At 36.4% G+C, this 22041-nt stretch overlaps 1 protein-coding gene across 2 annotated transcripts; it reads right to left on the bottom strand.

Moving 5' to 3' along the window:
• Nucleotides 1-5047: 5047 nt before the first annotated feature.
• On the bottom strand, nt 5048-20562 carry LOC149833491 (long chain base biosynthesis protein 2d). Of its 2 annotated transcripts, none has more exons than XM_090015155.1 (12): nt 20177-20562; nt 18390-18455; nt 16092-16180; nt 15810-15955; nt 15615-15739; nt 15412-15505; nt 15117-15280; nt 13683-13844; nt 13326-13452; nt 13060-13226; nt 5568-5675; nt 5048-5385 (listed from the first exon to the last, which is right to left on the bottom strand). In XM_090015155.1, the coding sequence occupies exons 1-12, from the start codon at nt 20300-20302 to the stop codon at nt 5293-5295; spliced, it is 1467 nt and encodes a 488-aa protein (XP_089871281.1). In that variant the 5' UTR covers nt 20303-20562; the 3' UTR covers nt 5048-5292. The 2 variants fall into 2 exon arrangements, with proteins under 2 accessions (XP_089871281.1, XP_089871282.1); XM_090015156.1 differs by having other exon boundaries at nt 5088-5395.
• Between the last annotated feature and the right edge of the window lie 1479 nt (nt 20563-22041).

The raw sequence follows: 22041 nt of genomic DNA, 5'->3' as shown, positions 1-22041 counted from the left end.
TATACATGGTCCAACCAGAATATTTTATCTCAGGCGATGCCAAGAAAATAGTTTGCAAACTTAAAAAAATTCATCTATGGACTTAAGCAAGCTTCCCGTCAGTGGTATCATAAATTTCATCAAGTTATCCTCTTGTTTGGTTTTGAGATAAATGTGGTTGATGAATGCATATACCATAAGCTCAGTGAGAGTAAATTTATTTTTCTGGTTTTGTATGTGGATAACATATTGCTTGCCAATAATGATATATGTATACTGCATGAAACTAAGAAATTTTTGACAAAGAAATTGGAAATGAAAGATCTTGAGGATGCTTCTTTTGTATTAAGGATCTAGATACATTGAGACCATTCTCGGGGTATTCTTAGATTATCACAAAAGAGCTATATCGAAAGGATTATGGAAAGGTATGGCATGAAGGATTGCAAATCAGATGATACTCCTATTGCTAAAGGAGACAAGTTTAGTCTCGCTTAGTGCCTCAAACATTAGTCTGAAATTAAGATTATAGAACAGATCCCCTATGCATTTGTTGTGGGAAGTCTTATATTTGCTTAGGTATGTACACGTTCGAATTTAGCGTACATTAGTAGGATGTTAGGCAATTATCTTAGTAACCCAAATATGAATAATTGGAAAGCAGTCAAATGGGTTATGCTATATTTGCAGAGAACAAAATATGTTCACATATAGAAAGTCAGATCAGTTAGAGATCATTGGTATTCTGATTCTGACTTTGTGGGGTGCTAAGAAAGTCACAGATTCACGCCAGGTTATATTTTTCTATTGGTCGGGAGAGCTATTTTCTGGAGGAGTGCCAAGCAGACACCCATTGCTTCTTTCACCATGATAGCAGAATTTGTAGCTTGTTATGAGACATCCAACCATAGGATATGCCTATGTAATTTTGTCATAGGGCTATGGATTTTGGATAATGTTAAAGACTGCTAAAGTTATTTTGTGACAATAATTCAACAGTGCTATATTCCAATAACAGGAGTTTCTCGAAATCAAAACATGTTGACATTAAGTTCCTTGTTGTTAAAGAAAGAGTGCAGAATAATTAGATATTGATAAAACATATTGGTATAAACTTCATGATTGTGGATCCGCTTACTAAAGGTTTGCCACCCAAGGTCTTTTATGAGCATACTAGTCGCATGGGTGCTTTATCATTTTATGATATGCTGGTTTAGTGAGAATTTGTATTTGGACGTTCTATGATATAATAAAGTTTTTTTTGCCACGTTGGTATAAAGTTAAAGCTTCAGTTTCATTCTGTTCTCATTCTGTTGTGATCTTACTAAAGTTTTCAGGAAGGACCAGTTGAAAATAGACATGTTTAATCACATTGCATGTAATTTTCATGCTTTACATCCATACTTGATCTATGTCATTTGATTGTGTCAATATACGTGATCATTGATGAGTCCAATTACGTTATTTGTAATGAAGACCGTTTTGGTTTTATGTTGATATGACCAATGGACCGGATTGGTAAAGGGTCAAATATACATGTTCTAGAAGATCATACCATCAACGATTTATCAGACTACCAATGAATTCACGTATGCTTTCGCATCAAGTTTGGTTTCTATTTTTCGTTTCAATGATTTAATGAGAACATGTAAATTGGTCATCTTTGGTTTTCAATGAACTTCTAAATTCAACATGCTCATGATATAGCCAATCAGATGTAAGTGGCATTTTTAATAGCATTAAAAATGTTTGTGTACCACACGTGGTAGTTTAACATCAAGATCCTCTTCATTAGTTTAAAAATACTCTTTCTCTCTCTCTTTCTCTCTTTCTATATATATATATATATATATATATATATATATATATATATATATATATATATATATATATATATATATATATATATGTGTGTGTGTGTGTGTGTGAAAAGTGGTATATGCCTGTCACTTTTCTGACCAATTGACAGTCTATCATGAGCGCGAACATATTTTTCACAAATCTGACCCTAAACATAGTCGGTTTGCTAGGAAATGACACTTGATCATGTTTTTTGATAAAAGACATGATCTTTTAAGTCTTAAATATTTATAAAAAATTTAGACCATCGATTTTTAAACCTTTTAAAAACCTACTTGCATGTTGGAATCAAGTGATCCAAGAGTTAATTCTTATAAAATCAAGCATGTAGAGTACATCCTTAGCATGGGATTTAGGAAAAATATAGAAAACCCCTTTAAAAACCTGGCAGGCTAGGAGGCCAAAAAAGGTAGGCAGCTACCACCTATTCTCTCTCTCTATATAGGTGCTCGTTCTGCCCCGTTAAGTTCCTTCAAAAAATGTTGTTTTTGGTATGTTTTTTCACATATAACACCATAGATGTGATCTATAGGTTTTTTTAGTGGGAACTGGCTTTTGGATGACCGGCATCTGACCTCAGCTTTTTCTAGTGATCCAAAATCAATGGCTATGAGAGCATCATTTTTTTCAGCTCATAAAAATACTTTTTTCATCGAAAAACATGATCCAAGAGTTGATTCTCACTAAATTGAGCATGCTAAACACATCTAACGGTTCAAATCTATCATAAAACACTTCAAACTATGAGGCCTAACGGGGCATAACGTTAAAAGAGGGCCTAATATGTTCAGTTCTCACACACACACACACACACACACACATATATATATATATATATATATATATATATATATATATATATATATATATATATATATATATATATATATATATATATATATATATATATATATATCATGAGTCTATTACTACTAAATCGAGCATGATATCTATGAGGTTAGTTTGTGTCAAAACAACTGGCATCATGAGATTAGAACTAGATTGTAAGGACAATCGATTGTACCAATATATATATCAGTGCTTTCTAACCAATATATCCAGACTGCCTCGACTGCCTGAAGACATCTCTGTTTCTTGTTGGTGAGATTGGCGGAAATGATTTTAACTTTCCCTTCCTTCAATCAGGCATGACCATCGATCAGGTTAAGCCTTCTGTTCCTGATGTTGTCAACGCCATTGCTGATGCAGTTAAGGTATAAGCCATTTTTTTACGTTATTTTCATTTTCCTCCTCTCTTTATATCCCAATGCTGGGTCCACTTGGCCGGTTGGCTCAAGCCATTATCTCATGCTCATGTCATCTTTCTTAGATTCATGAGCCATTCTCGAACACAGATTCAGTAATTGAAGCCATCACACCACGGCGAGGGTCGCCTGTGTGGCCAGCGGGATGGTTGTGAAGGCGTTGAGATGAAGGCCCCGGATCAAACCCCTTTCTGCACTAGTGTATCCATAGCTTTTAAAGGTGGGCCACATAAGGCAAGGTGGTCCTGGGCCCCATCAGGGGTTTGCCTCTCTGGGGGTTGGGTCCATTAAGTGTCCCAGATATCAGTGAGGGTTTCTCATTATAAAAAAAAAGTAATTGAAGTGATCACCTCGCAAGATGATTGCACTGATTACTGTTCGGCATCTTCACCAGTCTCAGTTCTGGTTAATCCTGAACTAGTGCATGACTAACACAGTAGTGAATAAGTGCAATGAGATGGATGCAGACATTGATAGAACAAGGAGCAGTGGAGTTAGTGTTGCCGGGAAACCTTCCGATTGGGATCGGTTGCTCGAAGGTTTACCTGACTGCATTTCAATCAGGAAATGCATCGGAATATGATCAGAAAACGGGTTGTCTCAACAGTTTCAATGAGTTTGCAGTCTACTACAATTCCTATCTACAAGACGCTCTTCAAAGGCTAAGAGACCAACATCAACATCCATATGCCAAAATCATCTGTGCTGATTACTACAATGCTGCTATGCGATTTTTTTCAAGATCCCTCCATTTTTGGTACGTTCATAAACTAGCAGATAGACTGCCATTATGGTGTGTTTGGATACCAAGAGCAAGAGTTTAAACGATGAGTTCATCTTTTATTCTACTTCCTCTTAACCTTTCCTTTTTTAAGAGTTCCCTGAGGGCATGTTGTGGAGTGAGAGAGCCCACTTGAGGGTTATGTGCAACAGTTTTGGAACCGAAGTCAGAGAAGACCCATCATCCTACGTGAATTGGGACAGCATTCATCTCACCAAGAAGGCCTATGAATGGATGGCTCACAGATTCATCAACAGCTTACTTACTCACCCACCACTCAAGATGCCTGGTTTTTGTTATTGAATAGTTCTATTCAATGAAGGCTGGAGAAACCACCCTTGGAATCAGAGACCAAGTCACCCTGGCTAAGCCTGCCATACTTGAGGTCACTGTCCCAATGGTGTAAACCCATAGGGCACCCGTTGCCCCTAGGTAGTTGCCAAGCCTCAGCCGTGCAAGGGCTTATCTCTTTGCCCTTATTAATGCAAGGGGCTGAAGCTGGAAATGAAACCCTGAACACCCACATAGTGGCCAAGGCCCCTTCCACTGCACCAAACCCCTTGGGGCTTTTTGTTATTGAAGAGTAGAAGACTCACTTCTGCTCTATTTTATCTTAAATATGGAACTGTCTCAATGTTCTTTAGGGGCCAAGAGGTCTACTTTTAGTACCGACTATGGGTGAAAGCTTGGTAGATCTGGTAGTCTAATTGAAATTGTGTGATGCCATTTAAGTCTGAAAATCTACAGCTCCCTCAGCACATTAAGAGCTCGAAAAATAGGATCAGCAAACCGAGCCACGAGCTGCTAGCAAAGTTTACCAAGCCAAGCATGAAAACGGGCTCTTGGCTTGGTAAGGCTCAACCTCAGCCAGCATAAGATTCTTATGGTTTTTCTTCGTTACCCATCCAGCATGAGATCAACTCGTCTGGCTTGAGCTCGAGTTTAGGGCTCAGCCTAAATGAGCTGACATCGACTAGTTCTGCATATTTACCAGCCCTACAGCTTGGGACTGGATTTCAAAGCAAATTATATAGACCACAAGAAGGTAATTTGGGACAGATGAACACGGTAGCTTTTTGGAAGCATAATAATAAACTAATTCTCAAAGCTTAAATTAAGTGAAAAAAATATCAAAAAATAAAAAGGCGTTAAGATGTTACTATTCCATAGCAATGTACTATGCAAGACAATAGATCTCCCAATGGGGCCAATAAAGTGATGATCCAATTCAGTGACAATTATATTGCAAAAACTGTTGCAAAAGAAAGTGCAAACTACTATACAAAATCAACATAAATGCAAATTCCAACCAGAGTGAAAGAAAACCCTCCAGATAATATATTACAGAACAAATCTTAACAGAGAGCAAATTATATGCCTCTGTTTATGGGAAGGACACAATGTATCCTAATCCTGCTTCTGTGTATCCTCTTGCTGGTGCTTATTTGGCTCTGCAGGGAAGTATTTTATACCAATAAGATCACCGACCTTGCTGATAACCTGAAGCACACTAATAGACAACATGTCAAATTGTTCGTAAGGTCGGGAAGAGAAAATTCATCATCCATTACAATGAATAACAGAGGAAAAATGCAGCATATATCCGGTCTGAGACAACAAAACAAAACCTTCATGAAAATAATTAACCAAATAACAGAAAAAGATAATCCACAAGCTTATACCTCTAAGCCTTTCATTAGGTCTTCCTTGGTGTGGGAGGCTGATATGCAAATCCGAGCTCTGGCAAGTAACAGCGGTGTTGCTGGAAATGCAACTGTTACAACAGCAACCTACATAAGAAAGCAACATAAACCATTCAGTATGGCATACGACCAGCATGCCATTGTTCACTTCCACATGCAAAAAGTGGACCTCACATACAACACCAGTATTTCATAAAGAGCTCTGGGCAAGCCTTAACGCATCAACGGCATCAGGTTGAGAGGGGGGTATTAGGTTGGGAAGGGGCTGCCCAAGGGGCACTGGCGTTAATCTCAGATAACTGAAAGTATGTGCAAGATCCATTAGGTAGATGGTCTTAATCCTGTTCCTTGATATAGCAATTTTTCCCCTTGCTATTTTAGAATTAGCAGCGGGACTTGGTCACTAGACCACAGAGGCGAGAGTACTCATTCTTTGGATCCCACAAACTCTGACCAAAAAGCTCTACAAAAATTTGTACCATCAGAACATTAACTATACCGAAGTCTTTTCCTATTCTCCATGTTTCATTTCCTTTCGGAGCATTCAATCTCTATGTCCATTAGTCACTAATAGTTATACCGTACAAGTGACAAAAATAAGCTTACTCCTATGAAAGTTCCATCATGCTCTAAAAATTTCACCAACAATGATATCTTAACTTTCTGATCTTTATATCTGCCTTATATTATGGCAGATGTAGATCTAAAAAGGTAAAGCACTTGGAGTATTATCCTTTCCCCACAGTCCGCATGCACTAAAATTAGCAGGAAACTATTGTACGCTTTGAGCAACTGAAAGCAAAAAAATTCTTGTTTGGTTTGGGTCCCCCAAATATCTGACATGCACTTCAAACTTCCACTATAAGGTCAACATCGGTGACTTCCACTATTAAGGGTATGTATGGTTGCTTGTGGGATGCTGTGCAAATGAGATTCACTTTCTCAATCTCATGAGAACTCGAACCTCATGAGGTCTCATTTGCAAAGGCTTGCTTTTGGGGTGCCATGCATGTTAAAAATGTATACATACATATATGTATGTATTCTTTATATATATATATATATATATATATATATATATATATATATATATTACAATGTAACTAGGTTAGAACTAGGTTTTTTTGTTTTCTTATTTTTTCTAGTTTCTTTTGAACTAGTCAACACAAAGTTGACTAGTCAAAAGAGACTTTGGGACAGGCCCAATAGGGGATGACGCCGCTTATAATGTATGCCTTCTTGCATAGATTGATCAATAAAATATTATTTTATTCCTTGTATTTTGCCCTCTTTAGTGGGTGTTTGTGTGTAAGCTTATTTTGTGGCTTGTGTATTCCTTGGGTGCTTTGGTGGAACTCTTTGAGTGTCCACTCTTGTTGTTTTAGTGAATATATGTTGGAAGACCTTGTTTCCTTACATGGTATCAAAACTTGAAAATCAAGTTGATTTTTGGTGTATTGGGAAGCATGTCACTCAAGATTTTGAAGAGATAAAGCCTTTTTTACAAAATTTATTCAAGTGCTGTGAGATTGTTGTGACCCCTTGGTGGTGGAGTGTTTGTGCGTTCGTGCTTTTCATTGGGGATGCTCTCTTGGTGGTAGAGTGCTCACATGTTCGTGTTCCTCATTGGAGGTGCTCTCTTGGGGGTAGAGTGCTCACGTGTTCGTGTTCCTCATTGGAGGTGCTCTCTTGGTGGTAGAGTGCTTGTGATACTTTTTTATTATCTCCTCTCTTTCTTTCTTTTCTCTATCTTCTATTCTTTCTCTTAGCCCTTATAAACACGGATGACAATACACAAACTTTGTAACATGAGCTTCAATCATGAAGGCACTTCATATGGGAGAAAGGGTTGTAAGGATTAGTGGATGAATCGGATTTGAAACCCAAACTAATCCTTGCTAAAATAGAAGAAGAAAAAGAGGTACCTCTTACGGAAGAGTAAAAAGCCAAGGCTATTGCCACGTATGAAAAAAAATAGAAAGAATAAAGAATGGGTTATGCCAAGATTATGTCTTGTGGTTCATTAATAGTGTTGATATAAAAAAATTCTCGAGTCTAGCTAAGTTTAAACATGCAAATAAAGCATGGGACTATCTCAAGAGAATATATTCTCTTAAAGATATTGCCCACATTTGCAACTTAAGACAAAGTACATACTATGACTCAAGGAGGAAAAAATATTAGAGAATGTGTTAGAGTAAGATTTACCATAATCAGCTAGACATGATGTACTTTTTTTCTTTTGAAATGATATTTTTGTAGTGGAGTTATTGATGAGTTACACAAAGGACATGCATATATGAGTATGTCTTATTGGTTAATTTTAGGTCATTCAGTTAAATTTCTCCTTTAAATATTTGTGTGCTCTTAGATTTATGCATCAGCTTCAGATGTCTTTTATAGTCATTATTTTGTTCCATGTCCTTTGTAGTCAATAGTGGATGGGCTCACAATTGCTAGATAAGTGTGACATTTTGATGTGAATATTGCTTGATAATCATTAATTTTCTCTTTTCAGCTTAACGAAAACTTGGAACAATGGTCTCATCTTAATGAGCTGGCTCATTGCTACAAGGCTGACTTGTTTTGGAATGAGCCACAATGGCATTGTCCTGAAGACATTGAACTTCGTCAAAGACAAATTGATGCAGAGCATTTCTATCAATTCATCAATGGTCTAAGACTGGAGTTTGAGTCTACCAAATTGGCTCTTCTTTATAGAGGAAAAGCTCCCTCCATTGGAGATACTATTGAAGAGCTAAGTATAAAGAAAAATAGACTAAAAACAGAAGACACCTAAAGAATATGATGATTCGGTCCTAACCGTGTCTAGGTCAGGAAACCATGTCCATGCTTACAAACCACCACATTATGGAAGACCAAACAATAATAACTATGAAAAATAAGGCAATGAGTTTGAGAAGAAAAAAATTATTTGTTATTATTGTCGTTATTGTCCTAAATTAAAGAGGCCCTACGAGAAGGTAGCCTCAGTTGCACAAGAGTTAAGTAAGCTCAAAGCTACGTAAGAATCAAACATTGAGAGCATGTCTTTGACTCAATTTATAGAATCTTCAACCTCTACTCGAAGGAGATTCATCAACAGGAACCGCGGTCTCTTCTGTTGGCATCTCTGACCCCGGTAAGATTCTTTAGCTTCTTTACTCGGGTGCCTCATTTCATATGAGGCCAAATGGTGATATCTTATTCGAATGTCGTAACTCAATCAAGTCAAATGTTTTTACTGTTGATGAGACATTTCTTGAGATAAAGAGAATAGAAAATTTTGAAAATATTTCAAAAGGTTTTTCTATTCCAAAACTTAGATATATTTCCAAGTTAAACCTAAATCTGTTGTCTGTCTCTCAATTATCTGACCGTGAGTATAATGTTTTATTTTCTTCTATTAGTTGTCAAGTGCAGGATCATCAGACAAAAGCTGACTGAAAATGTCATAGGAAAGAAGGTTTATACTTACATGGATTTTTTGAAAATACCAAAAAATACCTTTTGTTATAATGTTTTGAAACTGGATTTGAATTTATGACATAAAAGACTTAGCAATCCTAATGTATCCAAAATCCAACACTTTTCAAATATGAATTTTTTTTATAATTTTGAAAATTTTACATGTAAAGATTGTATTCTTGGCAAGATGAAAAGATTGTTATTCCAAGAAAGAACTTTTATCTCTACACGACCGCTTGAGTTAGTGCATTTAAATGTTTGGAGCCAAGCACCTATTGTATTTAAGGCTGGGTTTGCATATTATGTAATCTTTGTTGATGATTTTACCAACACGCGTGGATTTATTTTTTCAAACATAAATATGAAATTTTTTCATACTTTCAAATATTTCACAAATTGGTGACAAATAAATTTCAAAAAGATATTTTTATCTTTCGCACTGATTTAGGAGGAAAATTTTTATCAAAAGATTTTAAAGATTATCGGTAATCAAATGGTATTACACATAAAAAAAATTATCCCTACACTCCACAACAAAATGGCTTGGCCGAAAGAAAATATAGGCACATCACAGAAACCACAAGAACATTGCTTATCTCAAATTAAGTACCTAAAGAATTTTGGGCCAAAGCCACTTTGACCGCAGTTTATCTTATTAACAGAATGTCATCCTATGTCACACAGACTCGGCTAGGGGGTCAATATACCTGCGTCGACACGCCCCAACACGGGTGCAGACACGGGTGTGGCTTCGAACATAGGGCGGACACAGTCAAACAAGTGTCGGAGTCGGTCAACGCATCGAGGCCGAGTCCGTCAACATTTTGGACTCGATCAACTTTGACAAAGTCTACTTTTGTCAAATTTTTAGGGCAAAAAACTAAAAAAATTTATATATATATATATATAGGCAAACTGTGCTACAAAATTGTGCACAGTCATATAATATAGCCGTGTTCCCTAATGGGCACAACTTTGACTGAGTCTTATTATTGTTATATATATATATATATTTTTAAAATATATATACATATATATATAGCCGAGTCCCCATGTCCAATATTTTTCAAATTGTGTCGCACCCGCACCAGCACCCATGTGACATAGATGCCATCTGATATCTTGAAAAATATATCACCAGTTGAAAAACATTTAAAGCTTACTCCTGATTATTCTAGACTTAGGGTTTTTGGATGCAAATGTTTTGTATTGACTTATAAAAATGGTAAACTTTTTCCTCATGCTATTGTTTGTGCTTTTTTGGGATATGCAAATAACCAAAAAGGCTATAGAAGATTTGATTTTAAAAATAAGAAATTATATGTTTCAAGAAATGTGTCTTTCTTAGAAAAAGAAAAAAATTGGATTCGAAAATCCTAATGACATAACAATGTATTCTTTTCTGTTGGATCTAATTTCAAATAATGGTGATTGTAATGCTGATCTTGACAAAGATTAGGATATCAAAAATGATATGGTAGTGAAGAACAATCTCAAAATCAGAACTGTATTCAATATTCTAGGCATAGTAGTTATAAACATCCATGTGCTCTTGAAAAATATACTAATGAAAATCATGTAAAAACAGAAACTAAAAGGTCATCGAGAATATCAAAACCTCTTGAAAAATTTGTACCTTATGAGTCATTTTCACTTAAGTATCAAGCTTACATTGCATTGATACATTCCTACGTAGAACCCTTAAATTATGTTGAAGCAAAGAAACATTCTGAATGGGTAGAGGGTATGAGGGTAGAATTAGATGCTTTAGAAAAGACAAATATTTGGACTATTCAAGATATTCCCCTAAGAAAGAAACATATAGGTTGTTGATGGGTCCATAAGATAAAAATTAAGAGTGATGGAACCCTTGAAAGGTACAAAGCTAGGTTAGTTGCCAAAGGATACTCTCAAGAGTATGAAATAGATTATAAGGAAACCCTTATACCTGTTGCTAGATTGACCATAATTAAAATTGTACTAACCTTTGTTTCTATAAAGAAATGACCTATATACCAAATGGATGTTAAGAATGTGTTTCTCAATGGTAAATTAATTGAAGAAGTCTATATACAAGCATCTAAAAAAAGGTTTTTCGTTTAGTTAAGGCTCTGTATGGCCTTAAACAAGATCCAAAGGCTTGGTATGACAAGTTTAGTTAAGTTATAATTAATGTTCGATTTCAATCTTGTTTAACTAATACAACCTTGTTAAGATTTCTAATGCAAGTATTCTTCTTCTTTACGTAGATGATATGATCATCACAAGAGGTGACAAACATGGAGTTAAAAACATTATAAGACTTCTCAAAACACATTTTGAAATGACCGATTTGGGTTTTTTAAAGTATTTTCTTAGTATAGAAGTTGCTTATTCCTCTAGAAGTCATTGGTTGACTCAATTTAAATTTTCGTTGAATATTGTTGTCATGTCTAGTATCTTAGATGATAATGAGGTTGACACTCTCGAAGTTGTACGATTTCTAATTCAAGTATTCTTCTTCTTCTTTACATAGATGATATGATCATCACAAGAGGTGACAAACAGGGAGTTAAAACTTCTCAAAACATATTTTGAAATGACTAATTTGAGGCTTTTAAAGTATTTTCTTGGTATAGAAGTTGCTTATTCCTTTAGAGGTTATTTGTTAACTCTATTTAAATTTGCGTTGAATATTGTTGTGAGGTATGGTATCTCAGATGATAAGAAGGTTGACACTCTCCAAGTTGTAAATGTCAAAATGAAGGTTGATAATGAGGAACCACTTAACAATATAACACCATACAAACAACTTGTCAGGACACTGTCATATCTTTCAATTATGAGACCTAACATTACGCATGTAGTTCACACAACGAGTCAGTTTCAGCATGCTCACACTACTATTCATATGAAAGCAATTTTACAAATTATTAGATATATTAAAACTTATTTTTTGAGGACTTTTCTTGTCTGCTTCTTAATCATTAGATTTAATTGTTTATATTAATACTGATTGGGGAGGTGATCCCAGTAACCGACACTCAACCACTGAATTTTTTGTGTTTTTAGGTAACTCCTTGATTTCTTAGAGATGTAAAAAGCAAGAGAATATCTCTCTTTGTTCAACCGGAGCAGAATACCGAGTCATGGCTATAACCACTGTGAAAGTGGTCTGGCTACAAAGATTGTTGGCTGACATATGAGTCCAGATTAAAGGAGCATCAAGGATGTGTTGTGACAACAAAAATTTCATCTACATTGCCAGCAACCAAATATTTCATGAATGCACCAAGCATATTGAGATGAACTGTCACTATGAACGAGAGGAGTATCTATAGGACACTATCGACCTTTCTTATGTCACCTCAGAATATAAATTGGCAGATTTCTTCACCAAACCTCTCGTTGCTCATAGATTTTACTTCTTATTGGACAAACTTTCGGTTATCCAACCCTAAGTTTGAGGGGAAGTGTTACAAATGTGTGTATATATATATTATATATATACAAATATGTATATATTCTTTATATATATTATAATGTAACTAGGTTAGAACTAGGTTTTTTTCTTTTTTCTAGTTTCTTTTAGACTAGTCAAAAGATCACTTAGAAACTCCCTCTTGTGTATATAAATAGGAGATGACTCCCCTTATAATGTATGACTTCTTGCATAGATTGGTCAATAAAATATTATTTTATTCCTTGTGTTTTGCACCCTTTAGTGGGTGTTTGTGTGTAAGCTCATTTTGTGACTTGTGTATTCCTTTGGTGCTTTGGTGGAACTCTTTGAGTGTCTATTTTTGTTGTTTCAGTTAATATATTTTGGAGGACCTTGTTTCCTTAAAGTGCACAACTCACTTTTTTACTTTTGGTTGCTTTGGGGGTGTTGTGCAAATGAGATTCACTTTCTAAATCTCACGAGAACTCGAATCTCATGAGATCGAACCAAATGTACCCTAAAAGCTAATGCATATCTCACGGGATTAAAAGCAACATCCAGAAGGAAGATGAGCAAACTTACATTCTGCTTCAGACATTCCCTGGAGAAGGCTGGTATTTTTGCAGGATTATAAAGCATTATTGGCATTACTGGTGAATCATTATCTCCAAGAACCTCAAAACCCATCTTCTGCAGCTCTGAACGAAAGAAGTTGCTATTTTCACGTACTCTTGCAAGTTTCTGAGCACCTGCAGATAACTAAATCAGATCAATCTTAGCAAATAGAAAAGATAAATCAGATGAACTAAAAAAATGGCATCTTCTTTGGGAAGACATTTCATGTGCACCTCTACTTGAACCATCTTCTCCAAGTATAACCTTTATGGCTGAAATAACCTGTTGCACTGCAGGGGGCGACATTGATGTGGCATAAAGATGAGCTGGGCACGTATATTTCAAAAACCGAATAAGTTCCTAGAAAAGATGAAAGAGAAGCATAAGAAGAGTCATAATGTTATGGCGCTGTCTATTCCAAAACAAAAACATGGTAAAAATATAGGATAGTGAATTCTTTAAATAAAGATTTGAGTTGTGCAGATGATTATAAATTTACTAAACTAATCAATAACTAAATAAAAATTCTTATTACATAAAAATATTTGGAATAGATTAGATAGAAATACAAAGAAAAGAAAAATAAAAACCTTGGATGCAGCAATATATCCACCACATGATCCAAATGATTTGGTAAAAGTTCCCATCATAATGTCAATATCAGCTGTATCCACTCCAAGGAGTTCACAAACACCTCTTCCTGTTTTCCCAATAGCACCAATGCTGTGCGCTTCATCTAGATACACGTATGCCTGCTTGCAAAAATTAAAGGAAAAGAAACATAAATCTCATAGCAGCCTGTTTGAGAATCAATTTAGCTTTCGGAGACAACACATCAAAGAGCATAAATAGCACACAGATATTGAAAAGTTATAGTAATTCATAAAGATCCAAGCCCATTAAAAGGGATAATAAGATTCCAACAAATTTTCTTGCTTGGAAGGAGATAATAGAAGTTGACAACTGCATCCTTGTCTGTGAATAAAGACATGAGCAAACAGTTGAGTGCAGGTTAGACCTTGGGACAAAGAGGTAGTGCATTCATGACACTTTCTTGAACCACAGTAAACGTGCAGATTGATGTGTAATCTTATCCAAGAATAGTCACCATAATTGTTGCACAGGCTTTGAGTGTGCAATACCTCTATGCATTGCTCAAGCAGGTTCCTTTCCCCCACCCACCCCTACCAATCCTTTCCCCAACACCGTAAATGGATAAACCTTGGTTTATGATGAGGTTACAGTATTGGTTTTATACTCCTACAAGTCAGACTGAAGTTAATAAGAATCTCAAAGCTGTAGCCATTCATTCTTATTCAAACAAACACATGAAAATAATGTCACACATTCTGCAGTAGACAAGTTTGACAGTTTAAACAAAAAAATTAACAAAATAAGTGATTAGCCTAGAAATCTTAACTGCATTTTTTATTCCTTGAATCAAACATTAGTTATTCATCAAATTCATGGACTGTCAATATAAGAGTTTCAGAACACAAATAGAAATGCCAAAGCAATTACTTATTCAAACAATATCTGCTTAAGGTTTATCTGGATAGTGAAAATCCTGAGGGGTAGACCAATAGAGACGGAAATGTGCAGGTAAGCAACTTCTTAGACGTGAATCTATATCACCTACAACCTACTCCAAGCTCTGCTCCAGAAACAATGAAAGGTATTGGATTGAGAACCCAGTCAGTGTATACCTGGTACCTACTGCATGAATTTGTGATTAAATCACAAAAAGAAAGATAATTTATCTTTTTTTTTCTTCCTAAGACAAAAGCCAACATATCTTTGACATTGAATGTAGGCATTTAATAATCTTAGTATCCAATACAACTTGACTGGTGAAAGGCTTGGATCGTCACTGGGTAGGCCTTTTCTAAGACTGAAGGTGGGGGACGGGGGATGCTAAAGATTGAATTTATTAAAATCCAAAGTGCACAGCCAAGCTATAATTAAGTGAAAAACTGACAAAAGGGACAAAAAAGACAGAAACCATCACATCAGAACTAAAAGACCTTGTACTTCTTGCAGACTGCTACAATTTCAGGAAGTTTACAAAGCTCTCCTTCCATGCTGTAGATTCCTTCCACAACAACAATTATCTTTTTCCAAGGCCTATGAGAACGAGGCTGTCCCTCAGCTATAGCTTCTCTCAGCACTTCCTCCAAGTGAGATGGAGCTGAAAGCAAGACAATCAGATGTAAACATTGGTATTTGAGTATATTAATATGACAGCACACTATAGGATAGTTAATTACATGGTTTTAGCATTTGAAAGCAAGAAAGCACTTAAGAGAAACATAAACTTACTGTTGTGCTGGAAAACTCGGACTGATGAACCTGATCCTCGAGCACCATTGACAATGGAGTTGTGGTTTAAGGAATCACTTACTATCAGCCCACCCTATGACACAAAATGATCAAAAGAGAACAGTTTATCATCATGAACTTCTTGAGAATAACAAAGTACACGATGCATGAATACAAAGAGTGTGAAACAACCATCCACAAACCTTTCCTATCAGTACTGGAAGAATAGCAGAGTTTGTCACGTAACCCATTCCAAAAACCACAGCAGATGGCTTCCCAACAAATCTTGCAACTAGTTCGTCAAGTTCAGCATGCAAAACTGTTGTTCCTGTTAGTAGAAATGAACCAGTTAGAAAGTATGCCTAGTCACCATGACTTCTGTAGCAAACTTTACATACCACTATCAATTCGATTACTACAGGTGCTTGCAGAAAATTTATTCAATGATTCAATTACACGGGGCGTGCAATATTCATCAGCTGCAGCAAAACCCAGATAGTTATATGATCCTAAGTTGAGGCATTTACTTGTCCTCTTGGTTCGTCTGCGGAAGACATTCCATAAAATCCAATGTCAATTAAGACAGTGCAGCTACACCAGTCTAACTATCAAATTCAGTGCAAGATCACTGACAGCTTACAATGGTCTATGGAAAATATTAACAGTAAGGACCTACTCACATTAGTGTCTTGTTACTATCCTTTGAGTAACGCTCAACCACATCAATCCAAGCATCTGGTGCTCCTGCTATTGGCCTAGAAAAGCAGTCCTGCCACACAAACAAAATCACCTAGTTTTAATCCATCCGCTACTACCAAGTTCCCTGAAAAGGCTTAAAAAAGTGGACATAAAGAGCAAAAAGCCCAGAGACACATGCCTAAACTCCATCACCAAATATTGCATTTTCCAAGTTGAGAATATTGCAATATTTCCACAACAATATTATAGCATTTTTTGAGAAATCCAACTTTTCCTTTGACTTAGTTTTTTATTATTATTTCCCAAAGTTAACCAAGAAAATCCACCGACTTTTAAAGTCTTCAAGAAAACCCTCATAAATATGATTCCAAGACTAATATGGGAAACCAATCCTTAGATAAATGACAGACGTATCATGGAACCCGACAGGCAGGCATTCGACTTAAGATACCCCTTCTCAACCCACTTTAAACGTATCCCAAATAAAAGGAAATGAACATAGGAGAATGAGGAAACATTTCCACATTTATTTTGAATCAAATATACAATGGAATGATTTTCCCTCCAAAATAGTACCCAAAAGAAAATAAAAAACTTCATTGTTTTCATTTGTTCAGTCTGCTATCGTGGATTTGACCCTTCATACGAGTACTTGATCTAGCACTCATAAGATTCAAAAGTATTCCTCTTTGTGCCAACACATATTTTAATTTCATCACATGCTGACTATTTTAGGCATTTCTCCATTGTTTAGCATTTCAATATAATCTGGAAACCAAGACCAATGATCATATCAAATGAAACATCTTCTTGTAAATTGCCACTAAGGGCTTGCCTCAGTAAAACATCAACCTATGCATAAAATCTGTCTTTGTCCTGACAAAAGTAAAAGAGCTTTAAATCTGTCTTTGTCCTGACAAAAGAAAAAGAGCAACATGGACAAGCTAGTAGAGAAGAGGAACGACTATTGATTAACTTGCCATGTGGAAATTTGTCCTGAAGCATAACTAAAAATAAATGGTCTCTAATTCATTTTCAACACCAAATTTATGTCTTATAGTAGTGTTGGTAGCACCTCAAAAATGTCTTTTTCTTCTTCCTCTAACATACTAAAGTTTTATTGTGGCCTTTTTCAACATCATGCATATCCACCATAATATATGGACATCAAGAACATGTGCCACATCTTCTTATCACTTGTTTATTTCACATAGAGTGTATGATATAAAATTGCATGTCTTCTTGGGATGCTATCCTATTAAAAATCCCACAATACATGTATCTCATAATATACCACACATTATCTATCTTGCACCAACATACCATCTGGTTTTCAGATAGATACTACGTGCCAAAATGTATTGTACTAGATAGACAAAACTCCAAGAGAAATCATATATTTTTAGTCCTGAATTTACATGCTAACTATAAGCTTTGATGGACAAAAAAGGTTCTCTTGATCATGCTTCAATACAATGGATAGGAGTTCCCATTAATGTGGAAATTCCTAATCTACAGTGGAAGATCCTTCTTAGAAACAGGCACCTATTTCACCTGGTGTTTCAGATGGGAGTTATGGCCTTTGTGAAAAAATATCCTTCCGCACATGAATAGGGATGTAAATGGTTCGGATTCGGGTTAGATGTAGCCAATACCAAATCCGACTAATCGGATATTGGCTAATCGATCTCGGATTCGAATTTGGATGGGAAAAAAATAATACCATGTAATTAGATTTGGATATCCGTCGGATTCAGTCATGAAATCCTTATACTGAATCTGAATCCAATTACTAATTGGATTCAAATTTATTAACCGAATCTGACTAATCCGATTCAAAATAAGGTCAAATATCGGACATATCCAACCCATAGACATTCCCTACACATGAATTCTAACAAGGGGCATCTGACCTAGCATCAAGAAGCAATTATTTCAACATGTTTGTTGTTTTATGCAGTTGACTACCAAGTCATAAACAATTATGAGACTCCAAAATAAGAATACCATAGTTGGATTTTGAGTCACATGCATCTCTTTTGTGGTTGCCAGGATGTGAATGTGGTCACCATGTGCCTAGAGACCCTACCATATGATTGATGGATAGTGCGTTAATAAAAAAACTATGATCTCAATATTGGAGCACATGGATCCATAAATGGATTTGTATGTATAGCCATTCTGGTCGTGCTCGTGAGCTATCTAACAATTATATTTACAAAGCTGTGCACTTGAAACTCAAGTTGCATGATGAGTGCATACAGTAAACTGAAAGTTACCTGAATCCGAAGATAAAGCCTGCGAGTGTAGAAGTCCTCAAGACCCAAGCAAATGGGTGCATATCCCTGCTCAAAAGCATATCACAATAAGATGCTAAGTACATTATATTACAACATCATAAAAGACAAATTATGTGCATAAAAGAATCCAGAATAAAAGCTTTATTTCAAAGCATGGAAGGACAATGAAGGAAAAGTTAAGATTCTGGTGAACGTGATAATAAAAGGGAAGCAAATGATACATGGATGGCAATGTGTTGTAAGTGGGTACAATTTTAAGCACCCATTAGTGCAACCATTCTTCTGTGTAAGAACTAAAAAGGGCAAAAAAAGTAGGAAAGAAAACTAACTTACACACATAGCTTGTGGTGGATGATACAACCAGTGTAGATTGGACTTCATGTGAAAGGTTGTATCTATGTGCAGGGTGCATAATTTCAGGTAACATTGGAATTTCAACACCACCCTTTGAGCAACCAAGCAAAGAAACTAGAAATTACAGGAAGTTGACATCCAATATGGATGTTAGATAATAAACTCTAAAACATTAAAACCTATGTCACACTGACACTCCATTTTGCCCTACGTACCATAGTCAACAGGCGTGTCCTAATGTCAACATGCATCAACACCTGGACACGCCATTTTACCCTCCGTACATACAAGTTTGTATTCAATTTATAATTTATAACCATATTTTCAGTTTATAACTTTATATTTTCAGTATATAATATATAATTTAGATATATTATATATATTTAGATTATATTTAGTTTATTTTGAATTTATTTTGTATTTATGTGATATTTTATATATATATATATAGCTGTGTCCCCGTATTCGTACCCAGGTGACAGATGAAAACCATCTTCAATGAAATTTGATCAAAACCCTCTTGCATCTAAAAAACATTGTGACAAAGAAAGAAATGACAAAGACATGGTTGAAACTTGCAAAAGTGGTTTGACTTTAATACGCATTCTTAGCAAGAAATTGACTAGAAAAAAAAAATGACAAAAACACGGTTGATAAGTCCGAATGCTAACTCTGAATGACCTCAAAAAATTTCTTTCCTTCTCTACAAGACATCATTTTCCCCCTTTTTTATCCAATCCGAACCGACCAGTATTTTCCATCAACAGATGTCTTGGTGATCTTAACCAAATAAACATAAGCATCTCTCACGAGGTATCAAGGGATCATTTCGCATCGATATAGATCTGGTGTCTTAAGCCCTTTGAAACCACTTATATCCGAAAACCATAAGCATTCATTCAATTATTACTTTCTCGCAATGGAGATCCAGAGAAAGGGTCACAATTCAACAGAATATCACTATTAAACGGGATAGGGAAAAAGGAACGCAGTAGATCCAACGCCAGCAACCATAACTCCTGGTCAAAATCAATAATCCAACTCAAAATACAATCATTAATCACGCAAAAATCATGAAAATAACAACGAAAAAACACAGAGAACTCCCTACAATACCTAGCGAATCAAGCATTTAATAACGGTTTCTCCCAGAATCAAGTTAAGCGAAGACTCGCATTTTAAAAAATATGAATTGGAAGCGCGAAATCCACACATAAAAGCCCCCGTAAAGATCACAACCCTCCCAAAAATAAACCAGAACAAGAAAACAGAACTGAAAACAGAATACAAAAAACCGAATCAAGCAGTGCCAACCATAACGATAACGATAACAAAAACCGCGAAATTGATCTGTCGGATAATCAAAAGACGAATACGAAGACGACGAAGAATCGAAGAGAAGGATCAAGTACCTGCAGATTCTTGGAGCTGGACCACTCGAGGAACTTCCTGAAGAGATCCCTGATCTGGCCGAAGGCGAAGAGCAAGCCATAACTGAACAGCGTCGTCAAGGCGGTGAGATACGGGATCGTGATCATGGCGATCGACCGGTGAGGCCGCCAAGTAATAGAGAGAGAAAGGGAAGGAGAAGAACTGGAGAAAGGGAGATGGAGATCTCTACGAGATCGACGACACAGGATCCATAAAGACGCAGAAAATTAGGGTTTCTACCGCAGAGCGAGAGAGAGAGAGAGGTTTCCGGATCGAAATCGGGGACGAGTGGACCAGAAAATGGGGGAAGCAGATCAGGTCATGCTGAACATGAGCGTTTTTGCTCATGCTGACATCGTGGCCGTCTGTTTGCATTTTGGATGAATGCCACGTGGTTTTGTTGACTTTTGAGCTTTTTAAAATGCAAATCGGATGGCCACGATGTCAGCATGAGCAAAAACGCTCATTTTCAGCATGACCTGATCTGCTTCCGAAAATGGGAGGAAGAGGACGACGAGAAGGGCCGCCCTTGGGTTTAAAGAGGAGTAAGAAGAATTTACTGAAATCTCCTTAGAATATCTCGGAATGTACGCTTGCATCCTCATCATGATTCCCCAAATTGCCCTTTGACGTTTCAGGGAAGTCGAAGGCGGGCTGCAAATGGATCGAATATCCGATCCGAATCTGACACATCGTTACTCGGATTCCGATACATACAATAAGATTCGAACGTGGGATTCAGATTTACTAAATCGGATTGCATTTGGATCATTGTTTTAGATCGGATCCAATTCGTATCAGGATCAAAATGGGATCTGATCTGTTTTTCTTACATTTAAAGAGCTTGTTTTTTTGTCTTTTTTAATCAGATCACGCATGTTGTTAAAATCAGTCTGAATCGGGCAATTCAGATCGGATCGGCCCTTAGCCAATTCAAAAAGAGACGGGATCAGGTCAGACTGTGAGCGCATCTGGATGCCATTGATCTCCAGATGAACGGCATCCAAAACATGTACGAATGGGATGCCCTTCACTTGAATGGGCCCCACCAATGTTGTCAGTATCGGTATCGGTCATGAATCGTTGGGCCACCGATTCAGCTGTGTCTGCCGATACCGATACTCAACTGAATCGTTATGTATCGGTCCAACAATAATAAAAAATTATTAGGTGTCAATCATAGCGTAACACATGTTAAAACATTAAAATAATTTTACAATAATAATAAGAAACATTTTTCATATTTTTTACATTTATTAAAAAATAGTCGATTCATGCTTGCAGTGTATCGAAATTCTGCCGATACGCACCGATATTAATAACATTGGGCCCACTCTCTTTTTTCATGTATTACCATATATGTATTGGATCCAAATTCAACCCTACCATATCGGATCTAATTTCAGATTGGGTGCAAATTATATTTTCGTGACCTGACAAAACCCGAACCTCGTTGTTAGTTATATGGATGGGTCTGGACCAACCCTGACCCGAACCATGGACACCCCTGGTTCAAGGTCAACAATCCAAAGGTACATTTACATCATTATTCTTGAAGGAGAATGGCAGAATTGCCAACATGCCATTTGAAGCCTATAGTTGTCCTTGACTACGAATTCCTGCAAGATTCAGCTCACAAGATGAGGGGCGAATCTTTGACCCGGATTTCAAACGGAATCATGTGCGTAGAGAACGACCCCGTTTCTTGTAAGGCCCATATTTGACTCTTAGACTGGGACCCGGACCCAGATAAGGACTGGATCCTTGCAGCGAAAGCCCTAGACAAACGGATCGGATACTGTTAGATGTCCAATCTGAATCATGTTACTTCTAGATCCAGATCCTT

Source organism: Nuphar pumila, chromosome 7 (genome assembly GCF_984573655.1).
Source record: "Nuphar pumila chromosome 7, dmNupPumi1.hap1.1, whole genome shotgun sequence".
NCBI classification, from domain to species: Eukaryota; Viridiplantae; Streptophyta; class Magnoliopsida; order Nymphaeales; family Nymphaeaceae; genus Nuphar; species Nuphar pumila.
Note: the sequence above shows the minus strand (reverse complement) of the source record. Positions and strands in the feature narration are given on the sequence as shown.